General features: G+C 38.6%; 1 protein-coding gene across 6 annotated transcripts in view; it reads right to left on the bottom strand.

Annotated features, from left to right (window-relative positions):
• The window catches only part of BAZ1A (bromodomain adjacent to zinc finger domain 1A), a 65,102-nt gene that overhangs the window by 22,747 nt on the left and 22,532 nt on the right, over nucleotides 1–19,823 (bottom strand). For 4 of the 6 annotated variants that reach the window (XM_030481723.1, XM_030481720.1, XM_030481722.1 and 1 more), the window contains 11 exons: nucleotides 12,325–12,426; nucleotides 10,962–11,049; nucleotides 10,209–10,343; nucleotides 9,411–9,513; nucleotides 7,176–7,342; nucleotides 6,351–6,446; nucleotides 4,375–4,513; nucleotides 3,781–3,927; nucleotides 1,284–1,379; nucleotides 930–1,154; nucleotides 120–285 (listed from right to left, as the gene is read on the bottom strand). In XM_030481723.1, coding sequence (XP_030337583.1) covers nucleotides 120–285; nucleotides 930–1,154; nucleotides 1,284–1,379; nucleotides 3,781–3,927; nucleotides 4,375–4,513; nucleotides 6,351–6,446; nucleotides 7,176–7,342; nucleotides 9,411–9,513; nucleotides 10,209–10,343; nucleotides 10,962–11,049; nucleotides 12,325–12,426 — 1,464 coding nt within the window. The remainder of the gene's footprint in view (nucleotides 1–119; nucleotides 286–929; nucleotides 1,155–1,283; nucleotides 1,380–3,780; nucleotides 3,928–4,374; nucleotides 4,514–6,350; nucleotides 6,447–7,175; nucleotides 7,343–9,410; nucleotides 9,514–10,208; nucleotides 10,344–10,961; nucleotides 11,050–12,324; nucleotides 12,427–19,823) is intronic. The other 2 variants (XM_030481725.1, XM_030481721.1) reach the window with 1 other exon arrangement.

The following is a 19,823-nucleotide window of genomic DNA, read 5'->3' as shown; positions in this document are numbered from 1 at the left end:
GGTCTCAGGAAACCACCACAGAACACAAACAGTACTACTGGTTGTCACATACCTTTTGTAGCTGAAGAATTAATCTAATTTGTTGCAACAAAATTTAGCTTTCCATATCCTAGTTTTACCTTGCTGCTGCTGCTTCTCGTTCTTTGCGATGCTGTTCTGCTTTTAATTCTCTGAACTCTTGTTTTGCCTGTCGTAACACATCAACAGAGTCCTCAATGAAATCTCGAGTGGAGACGAGAGTCAGAAGTTTCCCACAGAGGGCATGAAGGATCTTCATCTTTTCTCCTAACAAAATTTAGACCACTTCATTATACAACTGATAAATAAGCCTTACACACTCCAGACTGATGATTGGTTCTCACTTGAGAAAAAATGAACAGTCAAACATTTGTAGTATAAGCGTACCAGATGCACTCGCAAAGAAGCATTTCCTGAAAGATATGCTCTGCTCAGAGATGCAAGCCTTTATTTTTAATTTATTAACTTTTAGCACTGAAAGAAGACCTAAATTCAATATTAGCTTCAAAATGGAGATAAAGTAACAGTAGGTAGTATTTTTTTTCTCCATTTCCAAACAACATACAAAAGACCTAAACCAGAACAGCAATAAAGAACAGGGGCTGAATGAAATACTCAGGTGCTTCTCCCAGAGAGATCCCCTTCCGCAAGTGAAACTAACCTTTTTTTAAATGGGATTTCAAAAAACTACTCAGAAGTAATGAGACTGCCTAGCTCTGCAATCTCTGATCTGCTTGTGGGGGCCAGAGCATAGGGGGTGGCTGTTAGTCTAGGTGACCTCCAGAGGTCCTTTCCAATCTAAATTATTCTACGATACAGTAAATTTCGACCATTATTGATCTGAAGCAGTTACAAAACCGATCACTTGATGAGCAATCGAATAACCTCTAACATTTATTGTCTTGTATTACCTGGCAACAAATCATACACTGAGGTACTTGAAAGTTTCTTCAAGAGACCAGGATTACTTAGTCTCAGCTCCATGCAAGCATCATCAGTAGCATCAAACCCTCCTCGTTTCTGGTAACGGTATTTCGCATTGGCTGATGTTACATCAGCGCCTGACGCTAGAATGTGAAGTCTGAGAATCTCAGAAAGAGTGCAGCTATCAAGATCCAAGTTTTTCAGATTGCAGCCTACAGTTGAGAAGAATGAACAGTTATTTTATATAGGCATTTAAATATATATGCATATTTAAAAACGTGCTTTAAAATACAGAGCAAATTAATAACAGCAACAAAATAAGAAGTGAAACCCACACATACCCTGATGTAACTGGGGCCATGCAGCTGCCAAAGTTGCAACTGCAGACAGTGCAGATTTTGTGGGGTCTGTATCTTCATCCAAAGCCTCTGTTAAATCTTTAAGGAAATAAACACTTTATTCTAGTGCAAATTAAGACTTGTACTGTGGAGGGGAGGAAAGCAAGCTGGTTTTTTGTAAGTTGCAGACAAAGCGGGAAGAGGGCCAAATATTTACAAAAGCATCAATGTATTCAAAACTCAATTCAACATCCAAATTAAAATTTACATGTCTTTAAATGCAACTAAAAATCCAACTAAAAGCTAAGGACATGCACCACATGCTATAAACTGTTATCCCTATAAGCTGTTAAAGCAACCACAATGCACAAAACATGCAAAATGGCAACATAAAAGGCAGCAAAAACAAATCCGTAAACACGCTTGAAAGCAAAACCAAACAACAATGCAAGAACACCCATATTTCGTTCCCTCAAATTAGCTGTTATTTCCTATCATCATTTTGGTTTTACGAAAGTCCATCCAAACCAATCACACATTTCGATACTGGTTATCACCATTCACTGTATACTTTTAATCTGTAACTCAGACATAGCCTTACTGTCTTGCACAAATACAATTAATAAGGCATTACAAAGAAACCACATTTCACCAAAACAAGCATCTGCACTTCATAAGGAGCATCACACATCAGCAAACTGACCAGGAAAGCAGGGCAGTGAAAGGGAGAAACAGCAAAATTCCTGCTTCTTAGACACAAGTTTCCTTAGCACTTACAGGTATTTCTCCAGAGGGTTGGCAGATTTTTTCCAGTGTTGTATGCGGTTTCATCTATTTCACTTTATTTAAATCCAAACTATTAAGCAGTTATATAGCCACCAAGTCGGTAAAGAGCCACAAACCCAAACTAAGACTACATAAAAAGCAAATCCACAACAGTCTCGTATGATGATTGATGTTTGACAACTGTCACCCAGACACTGCAAAAGTAACTTGTGCACCTCCTCTCTCACTTATCTGTATAACACGGTTTGAGAAACTACTGCACACACCAAAACCTGTACACACCCGTGGTGGTTGCTGTTGCAGAAACACTGTCTGTACAAAATTTCAGCGAGCAAACATGCTGACTACTACTAGTTTGGTGAGCCAGAATTACAAAGCCAAGAACATGTAATTCTTTTACAGGAAAGAAGATGTCCAAAAGTGACAAGAAATTAAAGTTCCAAGGCAAGTAACAGATAAAAGTGCCCCTCCCACAGCTCTGCTAAACTAGAAGCAAACCGGCAGATTTTTTGCAATTGCCAGACCCATATCATCAAATTAGAACATGAAAGTTACATTTTTTCTGATCAGTCCTATGAATAGTAAAGAATATAATCAACTATTCTATGATTACCTGATAATGGCATCCTTGCTTATATTGCCCAAGCAATACTCTCAGTAGTTAAAAGATACCATTTAATTGCTAAATGCAACAGTAATTAACATTCAGTCTAAATCTGTTAACACCGTATCAAATCTGTAACTTCATTCAAGTAACAAGAGCACACTCCACTGCTGAAGATAGTGCCCGTGTTTTATACTAAGGCATTTTATAGACTGGACATAAATCTTAAGAATGAGAATATTCACAGTCTTCAAGGAACGAATTAAAGGAACCTCCCTGTATCTCATGCATCTGTCTTACGGGGGCACCACAGAATTCACTTGACCTCAAATGGGGAGTGCTCTGATGTTCCTGTCTACTGCTAATGAGAAGATTAGCAGAAGGGTCAAAGCTTCTCTTTTAACTAGTCAGCAAATCTGGCAGTCCATAAACAGAGGACCACACAAATTCGGAACACAGCCTGTACCTTCTTCTCATCAGTGATTAGCACACAGTAAATGCCTCTGAAAAAGCGGGCAACTTCAGCTTTAGAGTAAAGTCCAAAGGCAGAGGGACTCCAAGATCCTTGACTGGAAAAACGCAGAGACATGGTAGTATCTGGGAGTTGTGAATGAACACTTTTGAGTCTTGAAGGGCAATGAATATTGAATTCTTGATTTACAGTCATGCTGGGGAGTTTTAAGTTTTAATCCAGTTAAGTCCAGAATTATTTTTTTTTAGCTACAGATAGAGACCTTTGAGAAGACTTAGGAAAATGCCTTGTTTCCTGACCCTCAGGAGAAACATCTCACAGTGCTGAAGGAAGAAGAGGAAGGTGAAGATAAGTTTTCTCACCTCCAAAACATTAGCAGTGCTGCTAAAAGCTTATTATGCTTTGCTGGATACAATCGTAGCAACAATAAGCTTGTTTTTTCTCTATTCCCCCAGAACCCACCCTCCATGCCCAGTTGGAAGCTTTACTTTCAGATAAAGGAGAAAAAACAAGACCATTTACATAGAATATCCATGCACAATAAGACAAGGTTAAACAAGGGAATGCCATAAATCATGCAGTTTGAAGTTAATTCCAGTGGAATTTCAGTTTTTCAACAGTAAAATTAAGGATCTGACCTTTGGTCTCAGCATCAGCTATTTGATCTTTGGCCACTTCCTCTTCCTCTTCGGCCATTGCCTGAAAGATGGCAGTCAGGAAGAAAAACAGCAATTCACATAGTGGGCCTTCAGTGTCATTTCCTACAAGAGCTTCCTCTAAAACTTCTGTGAATAAAGTTTAAGAAGCGTCACTTTTGCCGCAAAGTTGGAAAACGATTATGTACTGAAGAACAAAAACATTTTTTTTCCTTCAGGTTGATAAGTTACTTTTCCATAATTTACTGCAAATATTCCTAAGGTGATGGTGTCGGAAACATGGTGTCCCACAAAACATTATTTTCTTAATATATAACTGCAAGGGTAAAGTACAAGTAGCCATTTTAATAAGTAGATTAACAGCTTCTACACTGAAATTTTGATTTTTATAAACATTGCAAAAGTTGACCGTGAAGAGTGAATTAGATTGATATGCACATGTAAGCACTGACACATTAAAACTGCAGAGAAGATTTTGTAGCACGAGTACTTGGGTGCACCTAAGATGTTTGGCTGTTTGGTAGGAGAAGGAACACCACAAAATCAGGGCACCTTGCCACACAAATGACAACTTGCCTAAAGTCACTCCTTCAGGAAATTCATCTTGAAGATCAAAAAGTTCCCCAAAAGCATATAAAAACTCCAAAACCATCAGAGCATCACCAAAGATCTCAGGAGGAAGCCTTGTCTTCACTGGCACTGGAACAGGAAGTTCCTGCAATCCAAATGGGACAACTTAATATTGTATTTGGTTTCTGCAGAGTACGCAACTGATTAAAACAAAACAATCTATGATTCTAAGGAGTGTATCTGTTGGATTTCTTTACATTTTACTGAAAGTAATTCTGCAAGACACAAACAATTATCATGGTAACCTCTGTGGCAATACTAACTTTAAAAACTGGCATGCATGCAACTTGATGATATCTCAACATTTTGAGATAAAAATTTATTCATGTTCATGCAGTTGAACGATTTTGTATATTTGTTTAAAGGAGCTCAAACCCACTACAAGTTAAGAACACTGGCTGTCAAGATTTTTCCTTTAAACCTGTATTGTTTCGCAAGAGTTTTGTATTTAAGTTTGCTGGAACTGCCCAGACAAGCAAAAATAAACATATTCTTAAAAAGTTACTCATTATTGCTTGCAAAGACAAGCAAACAAAAACCCAACATGTTCCCATAAAAACACACCCATCTAATACTAGGATATGCAAGATCATGTCTAATGACTGAGTGTTTTGGTATTTGGGGTTTTGCATTGGTAAGGCAGTTACCCTAAAGACATTTTAAAGGGAGATGATGTAACCATGTAACAAGACCACTTAACAGAGACACCATCTCCAAATCCCAGACACCAGTGTGCAATACCAAGTTTGATTTTCAAACAAATATCTTAATGTAACTCTCCAAGATTTGTCTCACTTCATGTTTCTTAGTGGACAGAGTCAAACAATTTCCAGAAAGATGGCTCCTTGCCACAAAGGTGGAAGTTCACAAACATCAAGGAGAATAATGCCAAACACCATAAGGCATTTCATACATTTCTGGAGAAGGGCATTTTCTGAAAAGCAGTCCTCACCTAAACTCATCTTTATTTATAGTCTTGCTAATTTTCACTGTAGTGGTACTACTTTCCCACTCCTCCCTTTTTCTTATCCAATTGAAACACAGCAGCACTGTTTCGCTCAACTTCGTCTTGTTTTGGCAATGCTCTTCCCTTTCTTGTTTCTTCTCCTTTTCTAAACACAGCCAAAAGTTTTCACTCTCATCTTCAAGGGACTATACAGCTCTCCTTGCAAATACATTCAATTCTCATATTGCTCCCAACCAGTGCTACCCCTTCAATTTATTTAACACTCTTCTCTATTCCCACTTGTCCTCCTTGCACTTCTCACGTTTCCCTGTGTATTCCGAGTAAACCCCCATCCTTGTGTTTCTGACAATTCTGCCTACCTTTGCTATCCCCTGCCAAAATTAATCATAGTAAAGCGTACATAAATATATACCACTAGACAATCTTCTATTATGTACAACCACACAAGAATATTCTTGTTTAGAACATTAAGTTCTTTGGGAGGTTAATTCTTGTGAGATTCTACAGGTTTCCAGGATCATCCAGAAAGATGCTCATTAAGCAAGGATACTGCTACAGTTTAAATCAAAGGAATGCCACAGGGAGTCTTTCTATCTTTGCAGCCAAAAACTTCATTTCATTACTCCAATCTTTTAAGTAACACAGGTCTATTCGAGGTGAGCACATCTTGTATATTCAAGAGAAAAATCAGGCATGCTCAGAACCCTCCACTAAGGTCACCGCTTTAAAAATACATCTGTTCCATGTTAAGACTGAGAACAGCCTGTCAATTTTTTTCTGGAAGGTGAAAACGCAGATGGTCCTATTAGCATCACCACTGGGAAATACTACACGACTGCAGGTGATTCACAACCTCCTGCATTCAGATCAGATCTAGATCCACCTCTGCACTCAGGAATCTAGCTTGGGGACTCCTGTAAAGTACAAGCTTGACCTATTCCCAATTCAATCATACCTTAAGATCATCACACTCCATATCCTCTCTGGGCTTACTCCATTGTTTCAGGTATTCCACATATTTTCTTTTTTCTTCACGCAGCTTCTCTCTTTCCTGAAACAGTGCCACAATTGTATACAAAGTATGGTCAGAATGCCCTATTACAGTTTCTAGAACTGCATCACTTACTGTCTTAATCAAAAAATAAAATCAAATTTAAATTAAATTAATGTTGGTGGGGTTTTGTTGTTTGGCTGCTTTGGGGTTTTGTTGGTAGGGTTTGTTTTGATTTTTATTAGTGTAAGCATATGAGGGGGGAGAAAAGATCAAAAAAAAAAAAAAGTATTTATGCAAGCTGCCACAAAAAAAGATCATCAAAATCAGTAGTGGATGTGGCGAAATACAGTGGAATAAATAATTTCTTCATATTCAAAGTGACAAAAAGTTATTTAGCAGTTTCTATCCAAAGAGAAACCACAAGGAAACCCACAACCATTTAACACACTGTGAACCTGATCCAGTACAGTCTTTAACACTTCAATAGAAGACAACCATCAAATCAAATACTACCATGCATTATCGACAAAAAAAAAAACAAAACCCACCACTTTACTTCAGAAGTTCAAAGCGAACTTTTTGTGAACTAAAACTTTAATATAGAGAATTTTATCCAGAAATACAAATCCATGAGATCTTATAACTGCCTATTCTTCTAAAGTGCATTTCTATGAACTGAAAACAGTTAAAGGAAAATAACTTGAAGCAGACAGCACCTAAGAAACAAGTAAACTAGAAAGCCATTGTACTGTTTCTTATGAAATATATATACTGCAAATGCATTACTTTTTCCTTTTCTATTTTGAGTCTCTCTTTCTCTTCTTTCTTCTTCATCCTTTCTTCTTCCACAATCTTCTTTAATTCTTCTCTCTTTTTTTCCTTATCTTCTTTCTCCTTTTTCTTAGCTTCTATAGCATTTGCCTTCTCTTGTTTTAATTTAGCTTTCTCAAAAGCTATAAAGAAAAAAAAACCCCAAACAAACCATAGTTATTTTTTCTTTTATAAAATGTTAATTTTATTTATGTGTGCTAAATAGTCTGATGCTTTTATAATTACCATATGAAGAAGATATTATTATGAAGACTGAACTGTTTCTATGCCAACCAGAAATTCAATCACTTGAAAGTTCTTTAGAGAATCAGAATTTTGAGCCTGTTACACGTTTTACAAGGTTGTCATCACTGTAATAAAGTCAAATTTCTCTGTTTTTATGAGTATACAGAAGTTTATTACTTGTTTATTGGTTTCTATCAAGTGACATATAAAGATGAAAACTGATTCCAACCACATATAATTACAGCAACATATTTCATATTTAGAAATGACTACTTAATAAAAGCATATCAAAACTAAGTGTTGCATATAAGCATGAAATATTTGTGACAGTAAAAACCTTTAAATAAGTGATCTTTAAATATTTAATTATTGCTGAATTGCTGAAAAGTCAGTATGTTTGAAACCTACTTAGTATTTCAGTGGGTGTTGTGCAAGTTTCACTTTTTCACACAATTTAACTGGAACTCTAATTGGTAATAAATGTTACTGCCTGAGGAAACCCCGATTTCTTTGTAGTTGTCTGCAGAAGAACAGCAGGATACAAATTTCCACTTTCTGTGGACAGACAATGTCTGTCAACCCACTGACAGGCTAACAAATAAAAGGGGGTCAGAGGGCTTACCATTTTAATTGAATAAACAAGAAAGCTAGAATCAGAAGTGAAGAAAATTAAACAAGAACCTTACTTCCTATTACCAAGTGGATAGCACTCCAAAAGGATTTTGATTACATTTTCCTGTAAAATTCTGAAAATGGGCTAGATTGATTTCACAGATAGCTACTACACATGCCAGCAATGTCTCTCGCTCAGCAAACTGGGTTTTCAGGTACAAAAGGACAACACAATGATAAAATTAAGCCAGAACATCTTAACTAGCCTTCTAGAAGCTGTAGTTAACACCACACAAGAAAGGAAGCAGCTTTGATGTTGATCAGTATTACCTTGTTCTGTGCTGTTCTTTCCAGCACATAAACAAATAGTTGCTAATTGTACAAAAAAGTGGACACACAAGTTTAATGGAGCCCGTTAACCCTGGCGTCCCAATCTCCTATGAGGAAAACAGCCCTGACCAGCCCCAAACAACTTTGCAGTTATTTAAGCAGATGTTGGACTAGATAATTTCCAGGTGTTCCTGCCATCCTAAAACACTCTATGGTAAGGGAAATGAGAGGTAGAAACCAGAAGTTCACTGAAGTATTTCCACAGATGAAAGCTTTTTCTTAGGAAAGACACCAGTGCTTAAAATCCAGAACATTTTCTTGTCTGAGCTTTATCTCCCCAAGATGCACCACTTTACCTACTTAAACCCATGCAAAAGGCATGTGGGTCACCTTACGTCATTTGAAATCAAGTGTAAATAGATCTGAAACAGGTCAAAACCAAGACAAAATAATGCAGTCCGTCCAAAATAAAAGTATCTTAAGTGATTTGTGCTCTTTTAATTGGAAAAAATTGATAGCATACTGTAAGTAATCTTGAAGAACATTTAGACATACCTTAAATATCTACACAGAGACATCTTCACAAAGACTCAACAATTCCCTTAAGGATTACTACAGGTTTAGGAAGAACCGCAGGGTTTTTTAAATTCTGAGGTAGCTTTTCCATTTATGCATTTTCCTCATACAACAGATTGTGTTAAATGTTCATGTTTTGATATAAATGATTTCACAATCCAAATTTCTGCAAAAATTTATTTTGCTCTTTATTGATCTGAGATAGAAAGCAACACAGCTGGACCACAAGCTTCCTACATTTCCCCAGTTGAGTAAAATAAAAAAATAACACACACTAATTCAAGAAATAACCATTCTAACCACCAAAAGGAGCACTTTGCAATAGTGCTGTGGCACTTATTACATTTTCCCTATGAAAGGCACAACATCAAAAATACTCTAATTATGGCCTGCTTTCGGACCTGTAAAAACTGGTTCTACTAGTCATAAGACTAAACCTCAACTTACCCATGGCCTGCATATCTTCCTTTTGCTTCTGGAACCTTGTCTTTTCCCTTGCTACTTTTGTTTTGTTTCCTTGTGGATTTCGTTTAGCCACAATCTCGTCCTCCTAATAGAGAATTTGGAGAGGGAGTGGAAAAAAAGAACATAATATCTACAGTGAAATGACCAACAGTAGATATTCCCTTTTTTTTTTTCTCAACAGTTCTCTAAAGAATAAAAACAGGTTCTGAGAATTTCCCACAAAGTCCTCAGAGATTATAACTAATGGGGGATAGCAGTGATACACAACCTTTTTCTTCTAGCAGTGACACACAAACTTTTTCTTCCAGCTTTCTTTTTAAATAGCTTCATGCACTAAGCTTTGCTGTGTTTAAAGATAGGCAAGTGACATAACTGCTGCTGAGGGCAGGTGACATAGCTGTATCTAAGAGTACAAATTAAAGTTTTTTAGGAAATTATTTACTAATCATTTCCAGAAGGGACAAGTACTCTATGCACCTTCACAGCACACTGAAAAACTAGTTTCTTGGTGGGATCACAAAAATAAGATAGATAAAAATAAGAAGATAACATATCAATTGTGATCCCTTCTACCAGCTTAACTGTAAAGCAATCTACTTGAATAGCAATTATGCAATACATCCCAATCCATCCTAAAAAAAAAAAAAAAAAAAAAAAAAAAAAAAAAAAAAGATCTCAACAACCTTCTATTCCAACTGTTATGAAAGTTTAGAAAAAACAAAGGAACTTAAAGACTATGCTGATGTGTCTTCAACTGGAATGAAAAATGTTATTACTTACAAGACCACTGGATGCCCTCTTTGGAGGTCTCCCTCGCCGTTTGCTTGCAGGACTGAAGATAAATGTGGGTGGGTCATCAGGAAATAAGTAGGAGAAATTTTGTTCTGCTAGATTATATTTTGCAATTGATGTTGCCTTAAAAAGAAAGATGAAAACACATATTCATTGTGAAATTCTTACCTTTTCATAGATATAAGCTAATTAATGAATCATTAATTCACAAAAGACAACTGTAAAAGCCCATTCCAGCCACCAGAACTCTTCAGTACGTTTGTCTCACTGAAGAACTGGAGAACGAATTCAATCTACAGTAAAATACTTTCCACCTAAAAGCATTACAACAGGATAGTATCAGCTTACTGTACCAAAACAGAAACAGTTAATTTTTATTTGACTTAGAAATACCAGCTGCATACCCTGAAGAATGAAAACAACTCATATGGTAGACTAAGCAAAAATATATTATGTTGTAATAAAAACATTCTTCTAGATAAAAGCTGCCATTTTCATTTTGGGGACTTTTCTAAACTGGTAGCTAAAGAAGAAATTAGAGAATAGAGAATTCTGCTTCATGTACAGAAGAACCTGTACCTGTACCTACCATCCTGTTTGCAAGCAAAAGTTAACAAAAACCTGTTTTTACAGGTTTACGGAGTTCAGTATTCATCCTTTTATTTTGGAAAAGTTAAATACTAACTCAGTATATTATACTTACCAAAAGCTCTATCCCACAAATTATTCCTTCTTATTTACCTTAGTTTTAATGACTCCATCATGTGGTTCACAGTGTTGTTTCAGAAAAAGTTTAAGTCTATCACGAGAAAAGAGATGTTTCCTCCGGCTGTATTAGGAAAGAAAGATAGCATTATCAACTACATCTTTGATTATTGTTTAAGAACAGCTGACAATATGTGTAAGAACACATGTAACATCACGATTAACCTTTTTCTCATTTTCCTATTTATAAATTACACTCTTACCATTGTAACTAATAGCCACTCTTTGCAACCCCAATTCAATTAAAAATTTCCTTACGAATAAAACAAAACCCAAGTAATAGTTCAACAATTGGTTTACGCATCTGTAATTTTTGAAGATCTGGTATGTCCTCTTTTATAAGACACAGACCAACTCCACAGCCTATTCATCTCTGCTAGATCTTCCAAACATTCTTTTGTATCACAATAGCTTTTAAAATCCCTAAATAAAACTAAAGTCCAACTGCTTCAGAAGACAGGAAAAACAAACAAGCAAACAAGAACAGCAGGAAAGCAGCATTCGCATCTCTCAAAGGGGGAGGTAAGGCACAGATGTCTCAAGCCACCAAGTGAGAGGGGTGAATTCACACACTGCTTTATCAGGCTGTGGCTCTCCTCACTACAGGACAGTGTGCACTCTGAACACTTCCTGGCATCCCAGGGAACCTGCATTACTTCATGAGAAGGAGAAAATTAACTACCCAGGAGTAGTTATTGAAAAAAATTAATCTCTATTCATGCTGGAAATAGAAGACTTGAAATCACTGAAGGGGGTTTTTTTCCAAAGTATCCTTTGTTTATAAAGTTTATAAACTTAATTTAAAGTTTATAAAGTTTCAATGCACAATCTACTCTTAAAAAAAAATGTTTTAACTAAGTTCAAGACAAAGTTATTATTTAAGAAGCAAAACCTCTTTGCAGCTTTCTACTTTAAAGCAGCAAAGCAGTCTGATTGTCAAGGTTTTTTTGCTTTAATGTTTCTAAACCAGTAATGCTACCAGAGAGAGCGAGCTCACAATGCCATTACTTCATCAATACTAGAGAAAAAGGTTCTCGAACTTTTTCCATCTACTCCCATCAGACTCAGAAGTAGACACAGGTATCAGAAGCAACGGCAGGTCTCCTCCATTTGCCAACAAAAGCAGAGACTTGTAAAGAGTGGGTATCTCTGTTAATACTAAAAAGCTTAGAACCCTTGCTACAGAAAGCCTGTGAAACACAGTACTTTGTTGCAGTGCCTCTAATTAATAGTTCTAAGATATTGTTTTAAAATACCATTTTATATCAAAACCAACTTTCAGTGACTTAAACAACTTGCAGTTATAAAGTACAATTTTAACTTTCACACTAATTTTTACCTTAGTTGAGATGCTTTAACGATAACAGTTTCATATAAATCTTTTTTAATAGGTTGGACTTTGTATTTAAACAAAGAAGGATCAGTTATGGCTTTCTTCTCCCTAAAAAAAAAAAAAAAAAGAAAAAGAAAAAGGAAAAAAAAGTTAACTACATTGACAGAACACCAGTCTTACATTGTACACATTTAATATTTTTATTTGCATACAAAATGGACCTCCTGAAAATACCCGGCCATATTTAATACAGGCTTTAACTTCCACTGGTACCAAGGAGGACCTATTCACTTCTGCCAACTTTCCGGCCACTACATTTAGATCTGCATCAAAGCCAGTTCCTGCAAGGAACAGCAAAATGGATCGGGGATGTTGGTTTTCTTAGCGGGAAGATGGGAGATAAGGGAAGGGAGAACAAAGAGGGAGATGAGTAATGAATACATCCCTATCCCTTAGAAAATCATCTCCTTAATACTCTCAGTACTCGTGATAGCAACACAAAGGCAGGAAAACAAAGAAAGAGATGATGAGAGACAGAGTTAAATACAGCGAGGAAGAAGAGCAGCCATAGATCTATGGATCACATACCAAAATGAATGAAAATCAGACAGCTTATTTTTCTGAAATACCGATTTAGAAAAAACACCCTCACCAAGAACATTCTGAAAAATCAGAGGAATCACAAGGCAGTAAATTTATGCTTTAAAATAAATGCTTATCAAGTTACATACTTTTTCCCCCCAAAGCATACTTCCCGTTTACAGTTATTAGCCACAGAGAACTAGATTTTTTTTCCCCATGGAAAATATTTCTTCAGTTTTAACATAACAGTAACTGTTCTCTTACACCTCTTCCTAGGAGAAAAAACACCCAGGTATCATGTGCTATCAAAACAAAATTCACTCCTTTAAAAAACAAAGAGAAGGTTTTTGCCATAGACAATATACTTTAAATAGTGTGATATATTTATGGACAGACTTCATGAACAGAATTGAACTACTGAGATTTTCTTTAAATAATGTTACATTTTGCTATTAAATAACAGTGCAGCACTAACTTATCATGGAATGGTAATTTTTGATCAGAAGTCATATTGCTTTATCAGGACGAACTCAACTGTCATCTTGTTTCACTAGTAAGGGATGATGAAGTTATGTGATGAACTAGGAGATTTACAGCTATACATTTCATCATCAACAGTCCTTCTGGCATTTACAAAATGCCTGAAGGTGGAGTCTGTGACAAAATAAAATAAATCAATATACCACTTGCTATTCTTCACCACTATGAAGAAAACACAAAATGCAGCAAACTGTACTTTGCAAGGTTGTTGAATATGAAATTTGCTCCAATTCTTAGTTTTTCCGCACTAGCTCTGGGAAACAGAAGCCCAAAAAATGCAACATTCAGATGCCTAATAACAAACATATTAATTCATATAAATGAAGTGTAAAAGAAACAGTACTTATTCACAGTCAGTGTCATTTTAGATGAGAATAATTTGCAAATTTCTGGATAAAAATAGTTTACAATCACTAAATGATCAACACATAGTTAAAAACAAATGAAGGGACAGAAGATTCAGAGTTGTAAACAGCAATACATCTACTGGACCTACAGGTAAGGACTGGGATACATACTGTTTGCTTTGCATGATGCTATCCAAGTTAAAGTTTCAGGCTGAGTCACTCTGACCAACTCCAATTTAAGAAAAATAATAAAACCTCCCACCCAGCTAGTCATATTAGCAAAAAAGAGATAAACTGTATGAACAAAGTAAGTCAGTATACCTATTGCTAAGGTTTTAACTTCTCTGCCTATAATTTTAAGTTTGTTAAAAGAGGCTGCATATTTTGCTCATACTGTGACTTCGTCTTCCATGATCACCTTCAGTTTCAATATAGGAAAGCTAAAGGAAAGAAGGCTGATTCTTTAGGAATTTCTGGATAGTATCAAATACTAACTTGTTCCCTCACCATTCACCCCTGCATCTCCAGCCCTTTGGTCTAACAATTTAAAGAAAGACCTAACAGATAATGTTCAGGTACAAAATAAAAGGCATCAGAGCACCAACGTTATACCAAAAGTGTATCAGTTGATTTATACTATCTGTAATCAAAAGCAGGGCTCAAAGAATAATCAATTCGTTAACGCTTACACCATTAACCTTTACTTTTTAGTTTGAGTAAATCTCTCTCTCACCTTCAGTGGATCATATAACAGCCCCAACCTAATTTCCAAACACACCCAGTTTTTTCCGCTTAGTTTCTGAGTTTCCTATGATTACCCTAAGAAATTAACATATTCCCAAAATCCTCCTCCATAAATCCAAACTTGAAGTCAAAATTTTGCTTAGTGCAGAGAGGAAGAAAAAGGTCATTCAGTTCATGTAGAAAGCTTTAAAAATTATATAGCTTATCTAGTCACTTTGGCATAAAAGTCATAACATTTAGTTATATTTTACTTTATAAAGCATTATATAAAACACATAAGAGTGTCACGGTTTAAGCCCAGCTGGTAGCCCAGAACCACGCAGCCGCTTGCTCACTCCTCCCCTTTCTTCCTCCCCCCGCTCCCAGAGGGATGGGGAGGAGAATCAAAAGAATGTAACTCCCACGGGTTGAGGTAAAAACAGTCCAGTAACTAAGGTACAATACAAAACTACTGCTGCTACCACCAATAATAATAATAAGGGAAATAACAAGGGGAGAGAATATAAAACTGAAAAGAAAATAAAAACAATAAACACAAGTGATGCACAACACAACTGCTCACCACCCACCGATCGATACCTGAGCAGCGATCTGGGCCTTCCGGGTAACTCCCACAGCTTATATACTGGGCATGACGTGCTGTGGTATGGAATACCCCTTTGGACAGTTTGGGTCAGGTGTCCTGTCTCTGCTTCCTCCCGGCTTCTTGTGCCCCTCCTCACTGGCAGAGCATGAGAGACTGAAAAGTCCTTGATCGGACTAAGCATTACTTGGCAACAACTAAAACATCAGTGTGTTATCAACATTGTTCTCAGACTAAAGCTGAAAACACAGCAGTGCACTAAGGAGAAAAATGACTGTTACAGCTGAACCCAGGACAGTATCCACCCCTTATTCCATACCATTCACTTCATGCTCAGATCCCACATATTTCAATATGCCATTGCTTTTTGTCTCGTGATATAGACAGAGATATAGATATACACACACACACGAAGAGACAGATATCATTCTTTAGTCTGTGGACTATGCCTATAAAGCTCGCTGAGTTCATTCAGTCCATGTCAAGCTCCATCTGTCGTAACAGTCTTTTGGGCAGGAGAGACGGTGTGTAGTGTTGGACTGTTGCCTGCTGATGACACTGCTGAACTCATCTTCATCAAAGTTCATTCTTTGTTGGGGTGATGATCAGAGGGAAGTCAGGGTCAGTCGATGGTGACCTGAGGACAATTCTGCTGCTGCTGCCAGCTTTTCCCATGATTTTATTCTCTGCTGATGATCATGACAGCACATATCTTCTTTTCAAAGCCCAGAGTGACAGAGATGGGCATCTAGCTGATGGGCTATAGAAGTGTTATATAGCAGGCAACAGCATATAATTGAGTTCATTGTCTGTTTTCCCCCAAAATTAAATCCCCTTGAGGTACACATCGGACTTCCTCATCTTTCTGCATTACCCACCAAGTATATCCAGGTCTCTGAGCAAAAGCAACCCCACGAGTGGGTTTGCCTTTACCTGAAGCAGGAATAACCCAGACTGTCTTCCCCAACAAATTCTTTATGTGCACCACAGGAACTTTATCCCCCTCTACAGTACGTAAAAGTTCTGATTGGGCTGGGCCAGCCCTGTTGGCAGATCCCCTGGCGTTGACCAACCAGGTGGCTTTTGGTAAATGTGTATCCCAGTGTTTGAAAGTCCCACCACCCACTGCTCTCAGTGTAGTTTTTAACAGCCCATTGTACCGTTTGATTTTCCCAGAGGCTGGTGCATGGTAGGGGATGTGATATACCCACTCAATGCCATGCTCTTTGGCCCAAGTGTCTATAAGGTTGTTCCGGAAATGAGTCCCATTGTCTGACTCAATTCTCTCTGGGGTGCCGTGTCACCACAAAACTTGTTTCTCAAGGCCCAGCATAGTGTTCCGGGCAGTGGCGTGGGACACAGCGTATGTTTCCAGCCAGCCAGTGGTTGCTTCCACCATGGTAAGCACATAGCGCTTGCCTTGGCGGTCGGTGGGAGTGTGATATAGTCAATCTGCCAGGCCTCCCCATACTTGTACCTCAGCCATTGTCCTCCATACCAGAGAGGTTTTAATCATTTGGCTTGCTTAATTGCAGCACGTTTCACATTCATGAATAACCTGAGCAATAGCGTCCATTGTTAAGTCCACCCCTTGATCACGAGCCCATCTATATGTTGCGTCTCTGCCTTGATGGCCCGAGGTGTCATGGGCCCACCGGGCTAAAAATAATTCACCCTTATGTTGCCAGTTGCTCTGCTTCCATTGCTGCAACCACCCCCACAGGGAATTTGCCACCATCCATGAGTCAGTATAGAGATAAAGTACTGGCCATTTTTCTCGTTCAGCAATGTCCAAGGCCAGCTGGATGGCTTTCACCTCTGCAAACTGACTCGATTCACCCTCTCCTTCAGCAGTTTCTGCAACTTGTCGCAGGGGCTCCACACAGCTGCCTTCCATCTCCGATGCTTTCCCACAATACGGCAGGACCCATCAGTAAACAAGGCATATTGCTTCTCACTTTCTGACAGTTTATTATATGGTGGGGCCTCTTCAGCACGCATCACCTCCTCTTCTGGTGACATCCCCAAATCTTTGCCCTCTGGCCAGTCCACGATGGCTTCTAGAATTCCTGGACGACTGGGATTTCCTATTCGAGCTCGTTGTGTAATTAGTGCGGCCCACTTACTCCATGTAGCATCAGTTGCATGATGTGTAGAGGAGACCCTGCCCTTGGACATCCAGCCCAGCACAGGCAACCGGGGTGCCAGGAGGAGCTGCGCTTCAGTGCCAATCACTTCTGAAGCAGCTCGAACCCCTTCATAGGCTGCCAGTATCTCTTTTTCAGTGGGAGTGTAGCTGGCCTCGGATCCTCTGTATCCCCGACTCCAAAAGCCGAGGGGTCAACCTCGAGTCTCCCCTGGAGCTTTCTGCCAGAGGCTCCAGGTAGGACCATTCTCCCCAGCTGCGGTATAGAGCACATTTTTCACATCTGGCCCGGCCCGGACTGGTCCAGGGGCTACTGCATGAACTATTTCTCGTTCAATTTGTTCAAAGGCTTGGTGTTGCTCAGGGAAATCATTCTTCTTCTGGGTCACGTGATAGAGAGGGCTTACAATCAAACTGTAATTTGGGATGTGCATTCTCCAGAACCCCACAACACCTAAGAAAGCTTGTGTTTCTTTCTTGTTAGTTGGTGGAGACATTGCTGTTACCTCAACCCTTCCTGCCCCACGTTGGGTGCCATAAAAGACTGTCGTGGTTTAAGCCCAGCCGGTAACTCAGAACCACACAGCCGCTCACTCCCTCCGTCCCTTCCTCCCCCTACTCCCAGTGGGGTGGGGAAGAGAATCAAAAGAATGTAACTCCCACAGGTTGAGATAAGAACAGTCCGGTAACTAAGGTATAATGCAAAACTACTACTGCTACCACCAATGGTAATAATGATAAGGGAAATAACAAGGGGAGGGCATATAAAACTAAAAAGGGGAAGGAAAGCAAATAAAAACAATAAACACAAGTGATGCACAATACAATTGCTCACCACCTGCCAACCGATACCCAGCCTGACCTGAGCAGTGATCCAAACCCTTCTGGGTGACTCCCCCCAGTTTATACACTGGGCATGACGTGCTGTGGTATGGAATACCCCTTTGGCTAGTTTGGGTCAGGTGTCCTGTCTCTGCTTCCTCCCGGCTTCTTGTGCCCCTCCTCACTGGCAGAGCATGAGAGACTGAAAAGACCTTGATTGGGCTAAGCATTACTTAGCAACAACTAAAACATTGGTCTGTTATCAACATTGATCTCAGACTAAAGTCGAAAACACAGCACTGCACCAGCTACTAAGAAGGAGAAAATTAACTGTTACAACCAACCCCAGGGCAAAAGGTTAGACCCATTTTGCAGCAGAGGTCCTCTACAGCAAGTCTTGACAGGACAGCTCTGACAGACCATCAGATCCAGAGGAAAGAATACACATATCTAGTAACTTAGTAGATATAAACTGGGGCTGACTCACCCATATACTAGTTTCTACTGCACTCAAGTAGCACCTGGCAGTGTCTTCCATTTTTTGAATAAGCTTATTCTGAATCACAAACAGATAATAATCTCATCAGTCCCTCAATTACTTTGGTACACTGACCACATGACCTAGATATAAATTTGTGCTTACAGTCCTGATGTATTATATTCAGACAGCACAGGGTCTTAAGGTAGTTTTACCAAGAAACGCTTGAGTCCTTGTCCTGAGTTACCATGTCCAGGACATGGCTATCTATACTATCTGGTCTGAGTTCTGCTGGAATATAATACCTATATCTTGCTTTTACTGCAGAACACAATAAAAACAGGTCAGCAGGAACATTTGTACAGAACATGTGGCTATTTCTGCCCCACACAGACAGGAGTAGGGTCAGAGAAAGGTTGGGATCTCTAATGACATCTATTTTCAGTTAAGATTCTCAAGCCTTACAGATTCTTTAGGAAAAAATATTTGCAGATGGCCCATCAATCTGTGCTGTGCTCCCCTCCCCCCCCTCACAAACACACACAGCATCTGCTGTACCATTGTTTAACAGCACTGCAGCTTTGCACGAAGGCTGGGTCTCAAAACCTGGAGATTTGTGTGCAGATGGAGGCAGAACTGTGGTTCTGCACAAATCAACTTAATGTTGGTCTCAAGGCAAACAACATCCATGCTCTCCACAGTTTCTCCATAAGCAGCAAAATATAGACCCTGAAGGATTAGGGCTGCAAAACCATGTAATTCAGTTCAGTGGGATTTCGTATTGTTACAAATAAGGGTATGAAGAACCATAGATGCCAATATACAAAACCTGACAACAACACTCTACCTTCAGATAGGTTTTACAGGTACAACAAATACTTCCAAAGTTTGCATATACCCAGAATATATCCAGAAACTAATTCAACTGTTATTACACTCTTGATTTGTTAAAGACTTTCTTAAGTGAGAGGTTTGTAAGAGGACTGCAATTTAAGTTTGTAGTATAAATGTTAGTTAGGTATGCCATGAAACAGTGCTTCAGAATTTTGTCTATTCTCACCAGATTTCCCTAAGAAATGATCTTCCCTCCCATCTCTGCATTGTCAAAATAAGTAATCAGCTGGGGAGAACCACAGACGGAGTGTAAGACCCAGTCTTACTACCAGCTCTGTATGCATGGAAGTGACAGCAACATAAAGGGATCAAACCCACAGTCAGCTCTGTGCACGCTTGCGTAATTCCAAGAATAACCTCCTTTCAAAT

The sequence above is a fragment of the Strigops habroptila genome, chromosome 4, assembly GCF_004027225.2.
Source record: "Strigops habroptila isolate Jane chromosome 4, bStrHab1.2.pri, whole genome shotgun sequence".
In the NCBI taxonomy this organism is placed as follows: Eukaryota; Metazoa; Chordata; class Aves; order Psittaciformes; family Psittacidae; genus Strigops; species Strigops habroptila.
This window is presented reverse-complemented; position numbering and strand designations above follow the sequence as displayed.